General features: G+C 47.0%; 1 protein-coding gene across 2 annotated transcripts in view; it reads left to right on the forward strand.

Moving 5' to 3' along the window:
- Plxna2 (plexin A2) overlaps positions 1–17,206 on the forward strand; it is a 215,905-nt gene that overhangs the window by 162,719 nt on the left and 35,980 nt on the right. For both annotated transcript variants that reach the window (XM_090341281.1, XM_090341280.1), the window contains exon 13: positions 12,686–12,837. In XM_090341281.1, coding sequence (XP_090197407.1) covers positions 12,686–12,837 — 152 coding nt within the window. The remainder of the gene's footprint in view (positions 1–12,685; positions 12,838–17,206) is intronic.

Below are 17,206 nucleotides of genomic sequence, written 5' to 3' on the forward strand. Positions count from 1 at the left end.
CTCTGGGCTAGGCCAAGGGCATGAGCGGACAAACCAGTCTTCTCATGCTGGGTCTCTTTATCATGACAGCTCCTCTGTAACAAAACTGGCCCATGCTTCAGACCGTATGCTCTTTGCATAGTTACTCCCCTAAAAGGCCATGCATGATGGCTGCAATTCTCTTCAGAGTTGGGGAAATGGGGCTTGAGGAAGTATGTCATTTGTTCCAAAATGACATACCTGGTTAGTGGCAGAACTTCTTGCAAGTGGAGGTGGGGCTCATGTGGTAGAGTGCCAGTCTTGAGCAAAAGAGTCAAGCAATAGCAGGAGGCTTGGAGTTCAAGTCCCAGCCAAGAAGAAAATATCCTTCTGCAAGGTGCTGGTACCTCACAACTATAATCCCAGCTACTCTGGAGGCTAAGATCTGAGGATCAAGCTTCAGAGCTAGCTCCGGAAGACAAATCTCTGAGACTCTTATCTCCAGTTAGCCATAAATACAACAAACATCTTCTCTCAACTGGGCTTTAATTAGCCACCAAAAAGCCAGAAGCGGAGCTGTGGCTTAAGTGGTAGAGGGCCAGTTTGAGCAGAAAAACCTAAGCAACAGTATGCAAGACCCTGATCTTAAGCCAAAATACCCCCACAAAAAAAAAAAAATAGAAATCTTCTTACCCCTTATCCAGGTACCATGGCTCATGCCTGTAATCCTAGCTACTCAGGAGGCTGAGATCTGAGAATCGAGGTTCAAAGCCAGCCTGGGCACAAAGACCATGAGACTCTTGTCTCTAATTAACCACTAGAAAATGGGAAGTGGGGCGATGGCTCCAGGGGTAAGGTGGTAGCCTTGAGCAAAAGAGCTCAGGGACAGTGTCCAAGCCCAGAGTTCAAGCCCCATGACCACAAAAAAAAAAAAAGAATGAAATCTTCTTACCCCAAAAGACAGACTCTTCCCACCATGCCAAGTCCCCTTGGTCAGCCAGGCTCAATCAGAACAGCACCTGAAGCCATGAATCACCACGGTCAAATCTCTAAATCACCCCCCCCCCAAAAAAAAGAAATCCTGTCTAAATAGACATAATTCTATTCGTATTCACATATAGAGAATCAACAGTGAGGGAATTGAGGGCTGCATTGAATGAGGGGACATTTTGTCTCTTTGCTACAGATGATTCTGTAACTTAGACCCTAGGTGTTACATAAAGCTACCAGACTCGGTGTAGTTGTTTTCGCCCTTTGCCTACCAATGGAATAATGATTAAAGTAAAAGCTAGATTGCTGGAGCGAGGGTTCTGATCTTCTAGGTATCTCTCACTCACAAAGGAAGCCAGTGGATGGAACTTAGAGGTACATTCCTGCAGGTCAGAGCACAGATAAGACTAAGTGAAGGCACAGCAGGCCTGAGAAGCAAGGAAGAAACTCCAAAGTTGATGGCTCAGTGATAAGAGACCTACCACCCTTCAGATATGAGAGAACATTCTTGTAGGTTCCAGAAGCCAAAGGCAGAAGTGCTGAATAAGGGTGCACGGGTATCCAGCAGTGGGGTGTAGGGTTCATAGCTGTTTCTCCATCGATCCCTGTGTAACTTTATGAATGTTTCAGCCTCCATAACTCCCCCCAACCTCACTAATACATGCTTAGGGAATATAGATTCTCTTTAACATTATCTTAGGTACATGTAACTGGCAAAGAAAAATCAATTGTCTAAAACAGGTACACTACCCCCTCTAAAACCAGACATAAATAACTCAGATTCTGTAAGAGCTGAAGTGATCTGCTGCTTCACTGCCTCTTGCTCTGTACACACTCCAGTAGTTTAAAGGAGATAGTTGAGTCCCAGATTCTCCCAGGTGCAAATTCATTTGTAGAACTAAAGCTAGGACATGTACAAGTATTTATCCACAAGGCTGCAGCAAATCTCTGAAGGAAAGGCCAAAAGCCACTTGCCCAGAGCCAGAGCAACTTGGTACTAAGTTCTCAACCATACAAAAGAGAGAGAGAGAGAGAAAAAAAAAACAATAGAGAAGTCAGCCAGCTTCCTGAGAAACAAGTCGGCACTCTGATCTCCCGTTCATTTATTTGCAGACCTCATTAATATAACATCGCTGCAACAAACAGCTAACGGAGGATGGTGTCAGGATGAATAATGGAATTACTCTGCTGAGATAACAATTAGGTTTTGAATGTACTATCAGCTAAGACAGAGCCAGCAAAGATGCACGCCGGGCAGGAGAGCTGGCGCCTCCGATGCCATTAATTCCTGCAGAGCCCATCGGCTGGGTTCTAGCCTACTGTTGAGCGTGCACATACACGCATGTCAGCCAAGTTGGAGAAGCACGTGGCTGTTGTGGCTGGGACCCATTATATGAATGTATTTGGAAAACGTGCAGACATGCAGTCGTCATCGCTCTCCTTAGAAGTCAGGAACACTAAGAAATAGGAAGAAGAGGAGGCAAGTGGATTAGGAAGCTGAGGAAGAGCTGGCTCCACTGTGAGATGTGTCCTTCTGGGCTGCTCCCAATACTCCGAACTCAGATCTCAGATCGTTGAATATAAAGGGGGACTATCATTTAGGGACAGCCTTCCCTCCTAGGAATCTCTGATATCAGGCTCTCCCTTCTCTGCTTATAAACTCAGCAATGAGCGTGAACAGCCCAGAGACCATGAGGACTACATAGGCCTCAAGGAAGCAGCCACCAATACCACAAGCTGTCTGTCCCTGCTCTGAGTCCCCACTGGAGCAATGCCTAGAGGCTTCACCCAAATAGCCGCTGTATTTTCTCTGGACCTAACTCAGCGAGCCTGACTTCTGCCCAGATTTTTTTTTTCCGGTACTAAGGCTTGAATTCAGGGCCTTACATATGCTTAGCTCACTATCTAGGCTGGTACTCTTCCTCGGAGCCACATTTCCAGCCCTACCATTTGGTGAGTTACTTTGGAGACAGAGTCTCATGACACTGTTCAAGCTAGCTTAAATCCACAGTCCTCCAGATCGTAGCCTCCAGAGTAGCTAGGAATATAGGTGTGAGCCACTGACTCTTAAAATCCAGACTTCTGAATTAAAAATTAGTCATGGAAAAAATTAACCAACATTCACTGACTGTTACCCCCAGTACTATACTTCCCCGCACATATGTCATCTTTATTTAGGTCTGACAGCTATTATAAGTGGAAGTTGTTCTTCTTAGCCTTATTATAATCAAGGGGCCAGTCCTACCATGAGGTATGATAGCATTCTTCTAATCACATGGAAACAGTGCCTCTTGCCTATAACCCCAGCTACTCAAGGAGACAAATCAGGCAGTTCACACCTCCAGGCCAGCCTGGGAAAACAAAAGTTCTCCATATACCATCTCAATAGGATAAAGCTAAGTGTAGTGGTATATGCCTGTTAGCCAAGCTATGTAGGAAGCATAACTATCAGGATAGTGTTCCAGGTTGGCCCAGGCAAAAACTGAGACTGTATCCCCAAAAGGGCTGAAGATATGGTTCAAGCCACAGAGCCACTCGCCTGTGTGAGTTCAAATCTAGTACCTCTAAAAGGAAACGCAAGTCCCATGGCTAATGAATTTTAGAGATAGAGTTAAACCCTCAACTCCTTGACTCTCTTGTGCATTGTCCTTGCCCTCTTTTCTAAGGCCTCCTTGGACCAGTAGAACTCCATGGTTGACAATGCAGAGGAGAAAAAGGGAGCAGGCACAAAACAGTTCCCCAAGTCCACCACAGAGGTGGGTAGAAAGCCAGGACTACCAATTTCTAGCATCACCCGAGGAAGCAAGATGCACACAGGCAGAGATGACAAGAGGGCAAGAATGAATGGGCATGTGAACATTGAGATCAAGGGTAGAAAAGAGGGAGAACAGGTATGAGAAGCCCAGAGAGGTAGAAATGGTGGAAGACAACAACCAGCAAAACCAGGTTTCAGGCTCTGTGGAAAGCAATGAGGTTTGTCTTTAGTACAGAGAAAGAGGTTGGAATGCTGGGACAATGCGCAGGCTCCTGACCGATGGCTTAGGGCTCTCCCCACAAGCAGGAAGATGGTCATCTCGGGAAGGACAAGACCGACAGACCTGCTCTGTTTAAAAACTTGAACAAGTAACCTATCCTTGCTGAGACACTCCTTCCCAGCTAGAAAAGAGAAAGAACAGTTTTATTCTCATAAATGATTTTGATCCCTAAGTGGGATACAATATGAAAAGCCCCTGTGTAATTCTTGATTACTTCTGACTAGACAAATGGCAAGAATCAACAGGAAAACCTCCAATCGAGCCAGGCACTGGTGGCTATTACTTGTCATCCTAGCTGTTCAGGAGGCTGAGATCTGAGGATCACAGTACAAAGTCAGCCAAACCAGAAAATTATGTGAGACTTTCTATCTCCAACTAATCACCAATAACCAGAAGCTGAGCTGTGGCTCAAGAGATGAAACACCAACATTGAGTAAAAAAGATCCTGAGTTCAAGTCCCAGTACTGGCACACAAAAAGAGGAAGGAAGGAAAGCAAAGCAAAAGAAAGGAGGGAGGGGGAGGAAGGGGAGAGGGAGGAAAAAAGAAAAAATCTTCAAGTATCTGAAGTTAATGCATTGCTCTGTGTTCTTTCCCATTGTCCCTATCAGCCAGAAGATATAACCAGAGGAAGTCAGGGTAACTAGAAGGGAAGTAGGCCTTGTAAAGCTCCCACTAAGTTCCTCTGCTCCCCAACTCCTATTCTGCACCCTAAAACCTCTGCCTAAGTCCCTAAGTCCCAAACCAGGAATGACCATCCCTGTGCAGCCAACCTGAGCATCTCTCTCCAGCCTGCCAAGCCCGTGGGTCTTCTACATCTCCCCCTCTGCTCTGGGGCACAGCCCTTCGGATCTCCCAGCTGTAATTAATCAGCTGCATCTGCTCTCGCCCCTGGGTAACTTTGTGGCACAGTTCCCGCTGCACTGTTCAATTAATGGCTGCAAGAAGGAGGGCGGCTGCAACATCATGGCAACTGCTTTCCAGGTCACAGCACCTACGGTGGAAAACAAACAGGACAGAGTCTGGCAGGAACACAGATGGGACAGGGGGCATCCCACTAGGCACTCGTCATAGCTCAGTTGGGCTGTGCTACTATGGTGAGGGGGATCTGAGCAGGTGGAGAAGTCGATTCCCAAGCAAGAGGTCCCCAGAAACTTTGATTGGATCCCAACAAAAAGTAGGAATCCTCCATCCATTAGTTCTCTAGCATATGCTATGTGCTGTGGTCCAGGCATGCCAGCCTTCCCTCAGGACTGCTGGCCTGATCCTGGCATAAGAGGTGTCATTCCATCAGGACATGACCAGGGTCAGGATGAGCCACTTCTAGGTGTGGGATGTGTCTGGGACTAATTCTAGGCTACACTATGCCTTCCCTACACTGCTTTCCACATTTTCCTTCAGAATTCAGCAAACAATAGACAACCTTTTTACCCCACTACCCATCAAAACACCCATCCATTTTTTTTTTGAATCAGCTAATTTTTATTATCTTTCTGTACTTGTACAAAGGAGTTGCCACTTACCAAACAGTTTGTGAATATAGTGCACCATGATCGATGGCATCCCTGCTGACATTGGACCCATCCCTCCCCACTTACTCACCCCTCCCTTACTTTTTAAAATTTTGTAGGATATACAAAACTTGACTGCATTCAATCAAGTTAGGCTTGATTCTCCCCACACTCGCCACCAATATAAATGCCTTTAAGGAGGAGAAAACAGCAGAGTGAAAGGTGTCTAAACACAGGGAGGAACCCCAGGGAAAAAATGAAACACAAGAAAGATACCAGAAGTTCATACCAGACTAGGTTTTGCTCAGGGACAGCTGAACTGATGGGCTCATGACAACCAGAGGGATGATGTCTTCACTGGCCCTCCTTACAGCACATTAACCCGTCAGGCGCTTGCTCACACCACCAGCCTGGTGTGGGTCATTGTACTCAAAGCATGCCTGGAAATGCAAGGGTCCAGAATAAAGCATCTGACATGATCAAAGGGTTTAGAAAATAATATCTTTAGAGGAAAGGCGAACCAAACTACAGAAGCAAAGGCCAGGGGTGACTTCATTGCTGTTTCAGTGTCTAAAAGATGTTTGATGAGCAAAAAGCTGTTCAACCTTCCTTCGATGAAGAATCAAACCAGAAGTTGGCTTACATTAAAGCAAAGAAGATTACAGGAAGAACTTCTGAATGATTCTGATGTTAAAATTCTCTAGCACATTCATGCAACATTTAGGTCCCTCCTTTCACCCAGGCATTAGATTAAAGAGTTCAGTTTGCGGCAAGGTCCGGTGGTTCACATCTATCATCTTAAACCACTCAGGAGAATGAGATCTAAGGATTGGGATTCGAAGCCAGCCCAGGCAGGAAAAGTCCATGAGACTTTTTTTTTATGTTCATGACAGCCAGTAGGAGAATGAGCTGCTGGATCTGTGCCCCTCCCCCAGGAAGTCAGGGAAGCCCTGTGGAGAAGGGGTGTTTTGAGCAGAACTGGGTTGGATGGGCAGATATGCCTGGCCAGTAGAAGGCACAGCATGTCACATGTACGCAGGCTTCACACCTGCTGAGTTCTCCTAGGGGACTCATGCAGTCCGTTGGAGAGCTGAGCCAGAACTGGGGGAAGGTCTCTGGTGTAAAAAGGGGGCAGAGGAGGGTGCACAGGGAGAGCCTCAGTCAGTACCCCATTCACCCCAACCCAATAACAGCACTTCTAAGCCCCCCACTTCTAGTATCCACATCGATGGTCCACAGAGGAGAATTTAGATAGATTTCTGATCCATAGTATAATGTGTGCTGGAAAGCATGGGGCTGAAATCAGTCAATATCTAAAGATTTGCCTTTTATTTCTTCTCCTTCTCTCCCCATCACTCCCTACTGCACAGGCATGGGAGTGTGTGTACACGTGCACATGTGTGTGTATGTGTGTGTGCACACACCCCTCAAACTGTCAAAGCATTTGTTTGTGTGGGTGTCTCATTTAGAATTACTTTCCTGAAAGATCTCATTGAGTTCATTGTGAAATGCTTCATCCACCCCAGCATTAATTAATAGCCAGGGAAAGCAGAAATGGCAAGCAAAGAGAGAGTAAAGAAAGAGAGAAAGGGGGAGGCGGGGATGAAGAGCATGTGGGACAGGGCGAGTGCCCTTCCAAAGAGGCGGTGCGTGAAAGTTCAGAATATGCTTCTACTTCTACAGAGTGCAGAGTCTGTCACGAAGATAAGGCCTTGCTCTTGACATTGTCTCATTCCCTTCTCAAGTTCAGACTGTAGGAAACTTCCCAGACAGTGTCCAGTACCCCAGGCCACCCCAGTTTCTCTATTATGAACCCCACAAATCATATGTTTTCCTTCCAGGTAGATAGGGAGATTTTCCTCACTTCTAACTCCCCCATACTTATCATGGGCAACTCCAGCAGCCCATGTTTTTGGTCATCTGGGCAGCCATAGGTACAGGGGAACCCAGGGGAGGAAATGAACAATTATCAAGACCCACATACTGGGGAACTTCCAAATGTTATCTCATTTAATCCTCACATCATCCCTGTGAAGCAGGCATTACTGTGTTTTCAGATGAGGACATGAGACTCAGAGGTCGTAAGTATCAAATTTGCTTTTGGAATTCAGCTCTGTGTGACTGCAGAGGTTACTTACTGCCTTCCTACTGCAGATGCTTCCTGAGTACTGGAAGGCTTCTCTTCCCTACCTCAGGGTAGCCAGTAGCACAAAGGCCATCCAGAAATGGAAGCCAACCTGTGTGACAGCTATCCAATATTCTAGACTTACTCTAGTCTCTGTCGGGGGGACTCTACAGAACTACCTATCCTTCCCCACATACATCACCATTTGCTCTAACCTTTTTCTCTTTCCTCCTGTAGCCCCATAGTTCTTTTTCTTTTTTTGCCAGTTGTGGGGCTTGAACTCTGAGCCTGAGCTTTGTCCCTGAGCTCTTCAGCTCGAGGCTACTACCCTACCCCTTGAGCCACAGTGCCACTTTCAGTTTTCTAGTAGTTAATTGGAGGTAACAGTCTCACGGACTTTAGTGCCCGGGCTGGCTTTGAAGTGTGGTTCTCAGATCTCAACCTCCTGAGTAACTAGGATTACAGGTGTGAGCCACCTCACCCTGCCCATAGTTCTTTCTGATATAAATGATTTTCCCTAGAGTTCTGCAAGTAGTAGCCAGGATTCAACCAACTTGTCTTTTCATAAACCAGACCAGGTTCCCACAAGAATCAGGCCCTGTGGAATGCTGCCTTGGATTTCCTGTTCTCTGATGCTCTGCAGTTGGTACCCTGGCATGTACTGCTGAGGGCAGTTTCAGGAGGGAGAGGGCTTGGGGACTCCAGAGCTGCCTGATTTGAAGTAACATCCTGAAGGGTCCAATTCTCCTCTCCTCTTCTGGGGAGAACAGAATCTTGTCTTAACAAGCCTCTCCTGTGGCCTTCCTAGAGACTTGGTAAGAAGAAATAAGGGAGCAGGATGCCAAGTTCTGGCTATCTAGGCATCGTGGTCTTTATACACATCCCCAACTACCCAGAAGGCCTCAGGTGGGGTGTATGTTCTACAGGATGACTTCCTCTGTTCCTTTGCTCTCCAAACGCAGATCTCTACCCTGGCCCTCTCTCATTTTGGAGCTGGGGAAATGTAATCATGCTGAAAGGCACAATGATTTTTAGTGAATTTCATCTATGGGAACTACTGGTCTGTGGCAGAGCCTAGAGAGCATTTTATAGAACAGAAGATGTGGCCGAAGAACTGAAGGAAATCCGAACCTGAAGAGCTATAAAGGCAAGGCAAAGCTAGGCAATAGGCACTTTGCTTTTCTAATGGTCACATAGACCCATAGTTCTTAGATCAAATGCCTAGTAACTGGTTGAGACTATGTTCCCTGGTAGCCATGAGAATGTTAGATTTTCACAGAGGAATGTGGAAAGCCTTGTGGGTAGAGAGGGACGAGATGATGGAGCCCCACTTAGCTGATATGCTAGAACACACAAATCATAGATTCCAAGGATTCGTGAGAATAAGAATTGATAACACCCAGTGACCTTACTTATTACACATGGCAGGTAAGGAAAGATCCTTACAAGATTTCGGGCTAGGGGTACTGTGATTCCATTAACCTTGACAGAGCATCTAAGAGGATAATTGGGTTATGGTAGGAAGAAAAAAATGAAGAGTTCATTTTTAGACATGGTGAAATTTGAGGTACCTGAGGGGCCTGGATGTGAAAGTGGAGATATCCAGAAGCAATTGGATATATGGCTATGGCGCTCAGGAGAGGGGTCCGAGCCAACAGTATAGATTTGGAAGTCATCAGTAATGGAAGCCTTGGGCAGTTACCACTGCCTTACCTGGGTTTTGAAAATCTGAAGATCAGTTCTGCTTTCAGCAAGGAAGCTGTAAGCTCTAGGTGCCTCCTAAGTCCTAAAACAGCATATTGTTTAGTTGCCCTTTACCCCAAACTTCCTGGTTACTTAGCCTAGGTGGTGACGGCAGCCAAGAACAGAGGCTAGAAAGAATATTCTCCTGAAAATACAACTTCCCAGGCATTTTCCAAACCTGAAAACCTGGCTCAATGATCCAGGAAGAGCTAGGGTTTGTGTTGTTGTTGTTGTTGTTTTTCAGCTCTGAACTGTGGGTTTTTTTTAATTTATATGTTATTATAAAGGTGATGTACAGAAGGGTTACAATTACATACGTCAAGCAAGAGTGCATTCTGTTGGACACCCTTCCCTCGCTCTTTCCCAGTTTTTCCCTCGCATCCCCACCTACCAGTTGTGTAGTTGACTTCCAACATCATATCCAGTGAGTACCACTACTGCATTTGTTCATCCCTTGTCCTTCCATCTCTGGGCTCCACGTACCCTCCCAAAGACAGATGAGCAAACAAACAGAAGGAAAAGAAAACAGAAACAACAACAAAGAAAAAAATACTTCTTGATTCCATTTCCTAGAGTTAATTTCCACAAATACTATTTTGTATGATCAGATGTAGCTATTGAACCTGTAAGATCCTCTCCTAAGAATATCCTCCTTTGTCTCTGTGAGCATGCCTACAGACCTGTACAACTTATCGTGTGATCGTGGGTTTTTTTAGTTTGGATTGCAGGAGCCATCACCCATCATGACAGCAAGATTATAACCCTTGTTAATAATTTATAAGTGAGAAAGTGAGAGAGAGAGACAGAGACAGAAAGAGACAGAGAGTTCCTTCATTCAGCAATATTAGCTAAGTTATACTTCTGAGCAACTCTTTGCCAAAATAACCCTATAGAACCCTGGCTCCCAAATGCTGGAAGGAAATATCTCCGATGATTTCAGCAGCAGAAGGAAGCCAGCCAGTGCAACCTGCCAGCAATGTTGAGTATCCACAGTGCAGCCCCCCGCGTGCTACCTGCAAGACAGAAATATTTTTAGGCTTTCCAGAAAGATTTCATTTCACAGTTCTTCTGAAAGGTTGTAATTAACTGCAGTGAGCAAAAAGAATATATTTTTAAAAATAAAATGTTGGGGGGGGAGAGAGAGGAACAGTCACCACAGTTGCATGGATTCCTTTGGATAGGTGGGCTTGTAACATCCAGGTGGGGGGGGGAGATAAAGTTCAGCCCAATGAAATTGAAGGAAACTGGGAGCTAAACATGAATTCTCAACCAGTCCTCTGCTGAACAGAAGCAGCCCCTCCCATGTTTCTCATTGGCAAGTATCCATCAGCCAGGGCCTGGGTCCTGAGGAAACTGCCAAGAGCGCACAGAATAGCCAGGGTGTATTATTGTTGGATATTTTTAGAATTCCCAGGGACAAAAAGAGCTACAGGAGCTCTGCTTCCTCATGCCAGCACTTTCTTCCTTAAGTTGTCCTTCTTTCTCCCACCTTCAGTCTCAGCACACAGAGATGCTTCTAAATCCCTTCGACTCTATCTCCCTTAATTTGCTTCATGGGTTCTGCCTAGTTTTATTCATAAAATGGGATTTTATTTTTCCCTAGAAAAAGCGAATCAGAATCACAGACAAGGAGACCTGAATGAAATGAGCCTGCACATGAACATGTTCAAGGCCTACTCTGCTGGCAAGCAGGGGGTGGGAGGGGGTGGAGGGAGAAACCATTTGCAGCAGGGAGCATGAGTTCAAGTCCTGGCTCTGTAGCCAACATGATGAGAGCTAGAATCTGAACAGCATGCCAGCCCAGCAGCAAGAGAGGAGAACTATTCTAATCCCTACCATCATCTCACCTCTGCTGGCTATCACCTGGGGATGAGGTGGTGGCATGCCTGCCTGTGCTGTCAACAGCACAAGAAGGGAGGAGAGACCCACTGTAGGCCAGTCACTCATACTTCTCATCTTAGCCCAGGGCCCACTGCTTCTCATGCCCCACCAAACACTCCACCGTGCACACAGGATGAAGGTGGACCACCATGTCCCCAGTTTCCTGAGGCTCAGGCCCAAAGCACCACTGGGGGATGGTATAGGACTGTTGGTCCTGATCAAGACTTGCCTCTCTTGTGAAGCAGTAATAAAGAATTGGGGATTTTTGACGACAACGTGTGTACATTTCTTGAGACCACGGATTTTTTTATCCTGTACTTCGCTAGATTCTAAATTTGTCATCTTGGAATCAGATACCCTGCGACTGATTGCAGCCAGTTCTGAAACTCTACTTTGTGCTGCTGTCTTAAGTTTGAGCTTGCTTTTGATTTTCCTCTACATCAGATGACTAAAGACCACACAGCATGAACTTATTATTCACTTATTATTTTTTCCAACAGCCTAATCTGTTCCCAGATAGAGGTTTACACCTCGGGAGAAGCTAATTCCGCTATTCTTTCTCCTGTTTGGTAAAAGAAAAGAAGAGAGTCATACTTTATGACTGAGTTAAGGAATGAATAAGTAAATAATAATTTTTACTAACAGAAAACCAGAAAAAATTGGGAAAAATCCTAAAGTTATTGCTGGTGTCATAGATTCTTTTTTCCCCCAGAATAGTGACAAAGGTATTCAGGGTCTCAGAGCCTCCCGCTGTAGCCATACCTCATTTCCTACTGCTCTGAGCTCCCACGGCTTTACCACTGCATCTGTCCTTACCACCATAGATCCTGAATCTGAATCGGTGGTTTTTTGAGTCTTTGTTATCACATCCTCTAACCATAAGCTCCTTGAGGACAAATTTGCTGGCATATTTAGCATCCCTCAGGATCTAGCACACATAGACAGGGCAAGGATAACACTGTCACCATTACAAAGCCCTTCAGGTTTACAGAATGTGCCAAGCACATTCTCCCTTTGTTGAGAGGGGGTGGTGGTGAGTGTTTGCAGGTTTCCTGTGAATTTGGTTGGTATGGCCATTCTGTCCCTTCAACTAAGACTTGAATTTCAGAGAACTCTTGTGTCTTGATCATAGTCAGGCAACAAGTGAATTAGAGACACATACCCAACAATGATTTTTCTGCCTAGAATCCAGAATCCCTCCTGATAATTTTTCTAAACAAATGAACAAAGAGATGGATGGATGGGTGGATGGATGGATGGGATAGGATGGATGGATGACATAACCAAGGAAGTAATATAAAGCAGATTATATCAGATCACACATGGTTACCCAGATTCTGGGTGCTTATTGAAGTCCTTGCACACCCTTCCCTCAAGGGATAGTAAAAAGAGATGGCTATTTCTGTATTCCTCTAGCGTGACTAATCCCCTTTCCCTCTTGCAGATTTTGACCATGTCTGGGCCCCCTGAGGGAGGAACTCGAGTGACCATCCATGGTGTAAACCTGGGCTTGGACTTCTCTGAGATTGCTCATCACGTGCAAGTGGCTGGGGTACCCTGCACACCGCTCCCCGGGGAATACATCATCGCTGAGCAGTGAGTGTGTGCCCTGGAAAACCCTCTTTCCCTGGGGGGAGCTTCGGTGTCTGGGACTTTTCCAGGAAATGTCTCCCTTTGCCTCCCCCCCCCACTATGGACCCTGACCACACCCCCCCAAAAACAAAACCTTCTTAGGAGCCTCCCACCTGGCCTTCAGCCTCAGAGGGTCTTGCTCCATTTGACTGCTTCACTGGCCTGGCATCAGAGCTTCTGCTGCCCCTGCTGGCTCTCATTCAGTCTCTTCCTTGGCTGCCGGCATGACTAAGCCAGTTTCCTGCCACGTTTGGGTTCTTCCTAGGGCTCCCACAGCCCCTCCTGCCAGCCCCCATTGGAATGCATCCTGCACGGTGGGCTGCGGGCAACAATTTGTTTGGTGCATGGGGCTCTGACAGCAGCTTAATCCAAGCAGGGCCTCTGCCGGAGCAAATTCATTTATTTCACTAAGGGAAATGTCAGCTGGAAATTAGAAAATAGGCATGTAGTGGCGGACAGGCGAACGGGGCTCTGGGAGTGACATATGTTCCAATTTGGGGTGTTCATTTGGCAGTGGCAGCCACTGTGAGTTGGTGGGCAGGGGGTGGATATGAAGCTGGGGGTGGAAGAAAAGATGTTACTCCTCCAAGAAGAGAGGGAGGGGAGCTGCCAGATCATTCCACGTGCTTTGTCGTGTGAAGTTGGGTCAAACCTTCTGATTCCATTGAGCACGCAATTCTGTGGGTGGTGAGACAGGCCTGGGCTAGAGGCTGACTTTAGAGCAGGGGAATCCCTCCATTCATGCTGCCCCTGGGAAGCCTCAGGTTCTCCTCCTACCAGCCCCACCCTACCCCTCCCTACCCCACCCTACCACCCCACCACCTCCTGAGAGCCAGCCTCAATAGCAACCATGAACAATGCCTGCCCCTTAACCTTCATTCACTTCTGTTCACAAAACACTTTCTCTCACCCACTCTTTCGTTTTTAACTGGTCAGGGCTATCCCAAGTAAATTATTACCTCTGATCACCATTTTGCAAAGGAGGAAAGAGCAAAAAGCCTGGCAGAAGTCAAATGAATTTCCCTAGTTCACTTGGTACATGAGAGGCCAAGGCAGAATAAGAACTTGAGTCTCCTAACATCTCATCCAAGGCTGTTTTCCATCTGCAACAGCCATGAGGCAAAACGCTGCAAAGAAGTGACTTGAATATTCTGTGACTTAGCTGCATGTGGCTTCAAGGCTCAAGAGGTCATAATTCCAGCAAGGCCCAAAGAAAGGGTCACAGGCACAGGGGTGAATTCCTAGATTCTGAGGGCTCTGTGGCAACCCACTGGCCACAGACAGGGACAGGACAGAGCTGACCTGATGCCTCCCATTCTTCTGGTCTACTCCTTTACTGTTAACCTTATCCCTATAAGGAATGAGCTTTGGAGGGAACGCTGGCCAGGTCTACAGGAAAGCAGTGAGGCAGGGGGAAGGGAAATAAATTATGTAAGTAATGCTTCAGAGCCAGAAGAAGGGGTGAATGCTGCCAGAACCAGAGCCTAGTGCAGCCTGCAGAAGCCCTCACAACCAGACGGTCCACACCAGCCCAACACCCCAACCAGGCTTACCCCCAAATCCATCCTGTCCTCAAAGACCTGTCTTGGGCTTCTGGACACACACCAGTCTCCAGCTTGTTGGGGGAATGGAAGGGGTTAGACTTTCAGCTGACGAGCAAATTTCTGGGCAGCTAAACCTCAGCATCTCATGAGATTTGGTATTACACTGTGGTTTAACCCTGGCTCCTCTGCTGACCAGCCTGAGACCTTAGCAAGCTGTTCAATCTCTCTAACTTTCATCAGTCTAACTGGAAGGAATTTTAGTTTTGTTTATGAAATATCTGGCACTTCTTTCCCGCCCCCCCCCCCCCCCCAGGACTCTGGAGCAAGAAATGCCAAGAGAAAACTGGAAACAGGATGTGATAGGAAGCCTAGGGAGATCGAATGGTCATCACAGGATCCCACTGAGGCTAATGGTGACCCTAGAAAATTGCCACTGTCTTCTTCTCAGGCCTGGGGCAGGCAGGAGGCAGCGAGCACACCCTGTGCCTCATCGATACGGCCCTGATTTCCAGCAGTGCCCGGCTCATTACCACTCTCGAGGCTTCAGAGTTTGTTAACATCGTTAAACCCTCCATCCCGGGCAGTGAGCAGCAGGCACCGTGATTACAGATGTCTGCAAGAGATGAATTTGGCTAAACGGGCTCTGTACAGAGTCCCGGGCTCGAGCAAGATTAGCAGGCATGGTAATGATTCACCATATGCTTGTGCCTTGCCATCTATCACTCAGCAATTAGGTTAATGTTGGTTAAAGGGCCCCGCTTAGTCCTGCAATCAGCACCCCACAGGTCTGCAGAGGGCCAGATGATTCCATCACAGGACAGTTTCTGGGTAACAGGATGCAGGTTGAGGCTGCAGCTCAGCCTCTCCAGGGCCCTGCATGAAGCCAACTCAGCTCTGATCCTCAACTCCCATGAGCTTCATAGGTGTATGTCCCATCCTTGGAGCAAAGCACCATGGGTACAGCAGCTGGCGTTCTATGGGGGAAAGGTGCAGGGAGATTGAAGGCCAAGGCATAGCTTGACCGTTAATGAGCTAGGTGACTCTGGGCCAGCCACTTTGTTCCTTAATCCTTTCTGTCCTGTCTGTCTAGAAAGTGAGGCTGTAGGAAGCCATTCCTATAATCCTTTCAGTGATCTTTCTGGGTCACAGCAGCGTGCACCAGGGAGCCTCCACTCCCACCACTACTGCTGGCACTAACGTGTCTCCAGATGTGCTCTGTCAATCAACAGCCACTGTCAAGAATTTAAGTATCAAAGCTAGAATATTATTTGGATCAACTCTTTCTTTATAAGGAGAAAATTTAGGTGCCTCTATCTATTGCTCTGTGTGTGTGTGTGTGTGTGTGTGTGTGTGTGTGTGTGTGTGTACGCACACACACGCATGCACTCATCCTAGGGCTTGAACTCAGTGCCTGAATGCTTTTTTTGCTCCAGGCTAGTACTCAGCCCCTTAAGCAGCAGCTATACTTCCCTGCCTAGGCTGGCTGTGAACCATGTTCTTCATATCTCAGCCTGCTGGGTAACTAGAATTACAGGTATAAGTCACCAGCACTCAGCCATTGCCTATATAGTAACCCCTAGAGTCAACTAGGATCACAGGGAGGAGACAGAGAAGGTGGAAGAGCCGCCAAAGTTCATAGGACCCAACTTGTAAGGCCTAGAAGAGAAGGTAGCCTGTACACTGCTGATCTACAATGAAGGGGAGACGAGAATAGAGTATTAGGACAGAATCTAGTCATCCCCAAGACCTCTGCCAAAACCCTCACCTCTATTGTTTCTCCTCCCTGAAAAACATCCAGAGCTTTCCATTAAACTAATGTCAGAGCCAGGTACAGTGGTTCATGCCGATAGTCCCAGCTACTTGAGCGGTTCAGATGGAAAGATTACTTGAGCTCACAAGTTTGAAAGCAGACTGGACAACATAATAAGATCCCAAGGAAAGAACAAAGAGAAAGAGGGAGGGAAGGAAGGGGATGAGAGAAGAAAATTCCAATATGAGCAGAATAGTCAAGGATATGAGATTTGGAGTCAGGTTAACCTGCATTTCAATGTTCCCTATGACACTTCGTTTCATTTTGTGCAAACAGGAGGTGATAAGAGCCTCCCCATCATGGAACGCTGGCTTGTGGGGTACATCCACCATGAGCCCTTCACAGCCATTGTCTTGACTAAGGTATAGAACAGAACTTGCAGTGAGTGGTATGACATCTATCACACCCCTTCCCAAACCCTGCAGCACCCTTGCCTTTCCCTGAGCTCGTCCCTGTCCCTCCCCTGCCCCAAGCACTATAAGAAGCACTCAGGGCACCTGCCCCTTCCCTGTAGGCCTGGGGCCCTGGAAGGAAGAAGAGAGTCAGAGGGGCTAGATTTCACCTCCATGCTGCTTCATTTCCTGAGACCTACCCTCCCAGACTCCTCTGCTGCCCCTGCTGACCGAAGCCCTTGCCCCACTCATTCTCCAGGTGGTAGAGTTCAACTTAAGCACTAAGGACGCACTGGCCACTCTCTGGCTCAGGCTGCTGCTCAGGACAGGGGCTTTCGGAGCCAACTGCACATGCTCAGCTTAGACACTCCAGCTCCACATCCATCCATCTTCCTCCTGGATGCATGATGCATAAAGATCATCTTTTAAAACGTGAACCCTGAACAAGAACATATCCTAGGAAAGAGGGTGTGCCATGAGCCCCCATGAGCTGCCAGCCCCCTCTAGGGACCTTCTTCTTTCCCAGGAATGGCTCTTGCTCATGACCTTCGCATCCTCCTCCAATTTCCTTTTACCATAAGCCTGTG

The sequence above is a fragment of the Megascapheus bottae genome, chromosome 10 (assembly GCF_031878675.1).
Source record: "Megascapheus bottae isolate mThoBot1 chromosome 10, mThoBot2.hap1, whole genome shotgun sequence".
NCBI classification, from domain to species: domain Eukaryota; kingdom Metazoa; phylum Chordata; class Mammalia; order Rodentia; family Geomyidae; genus Megascapheus; species Megascapheus bottae.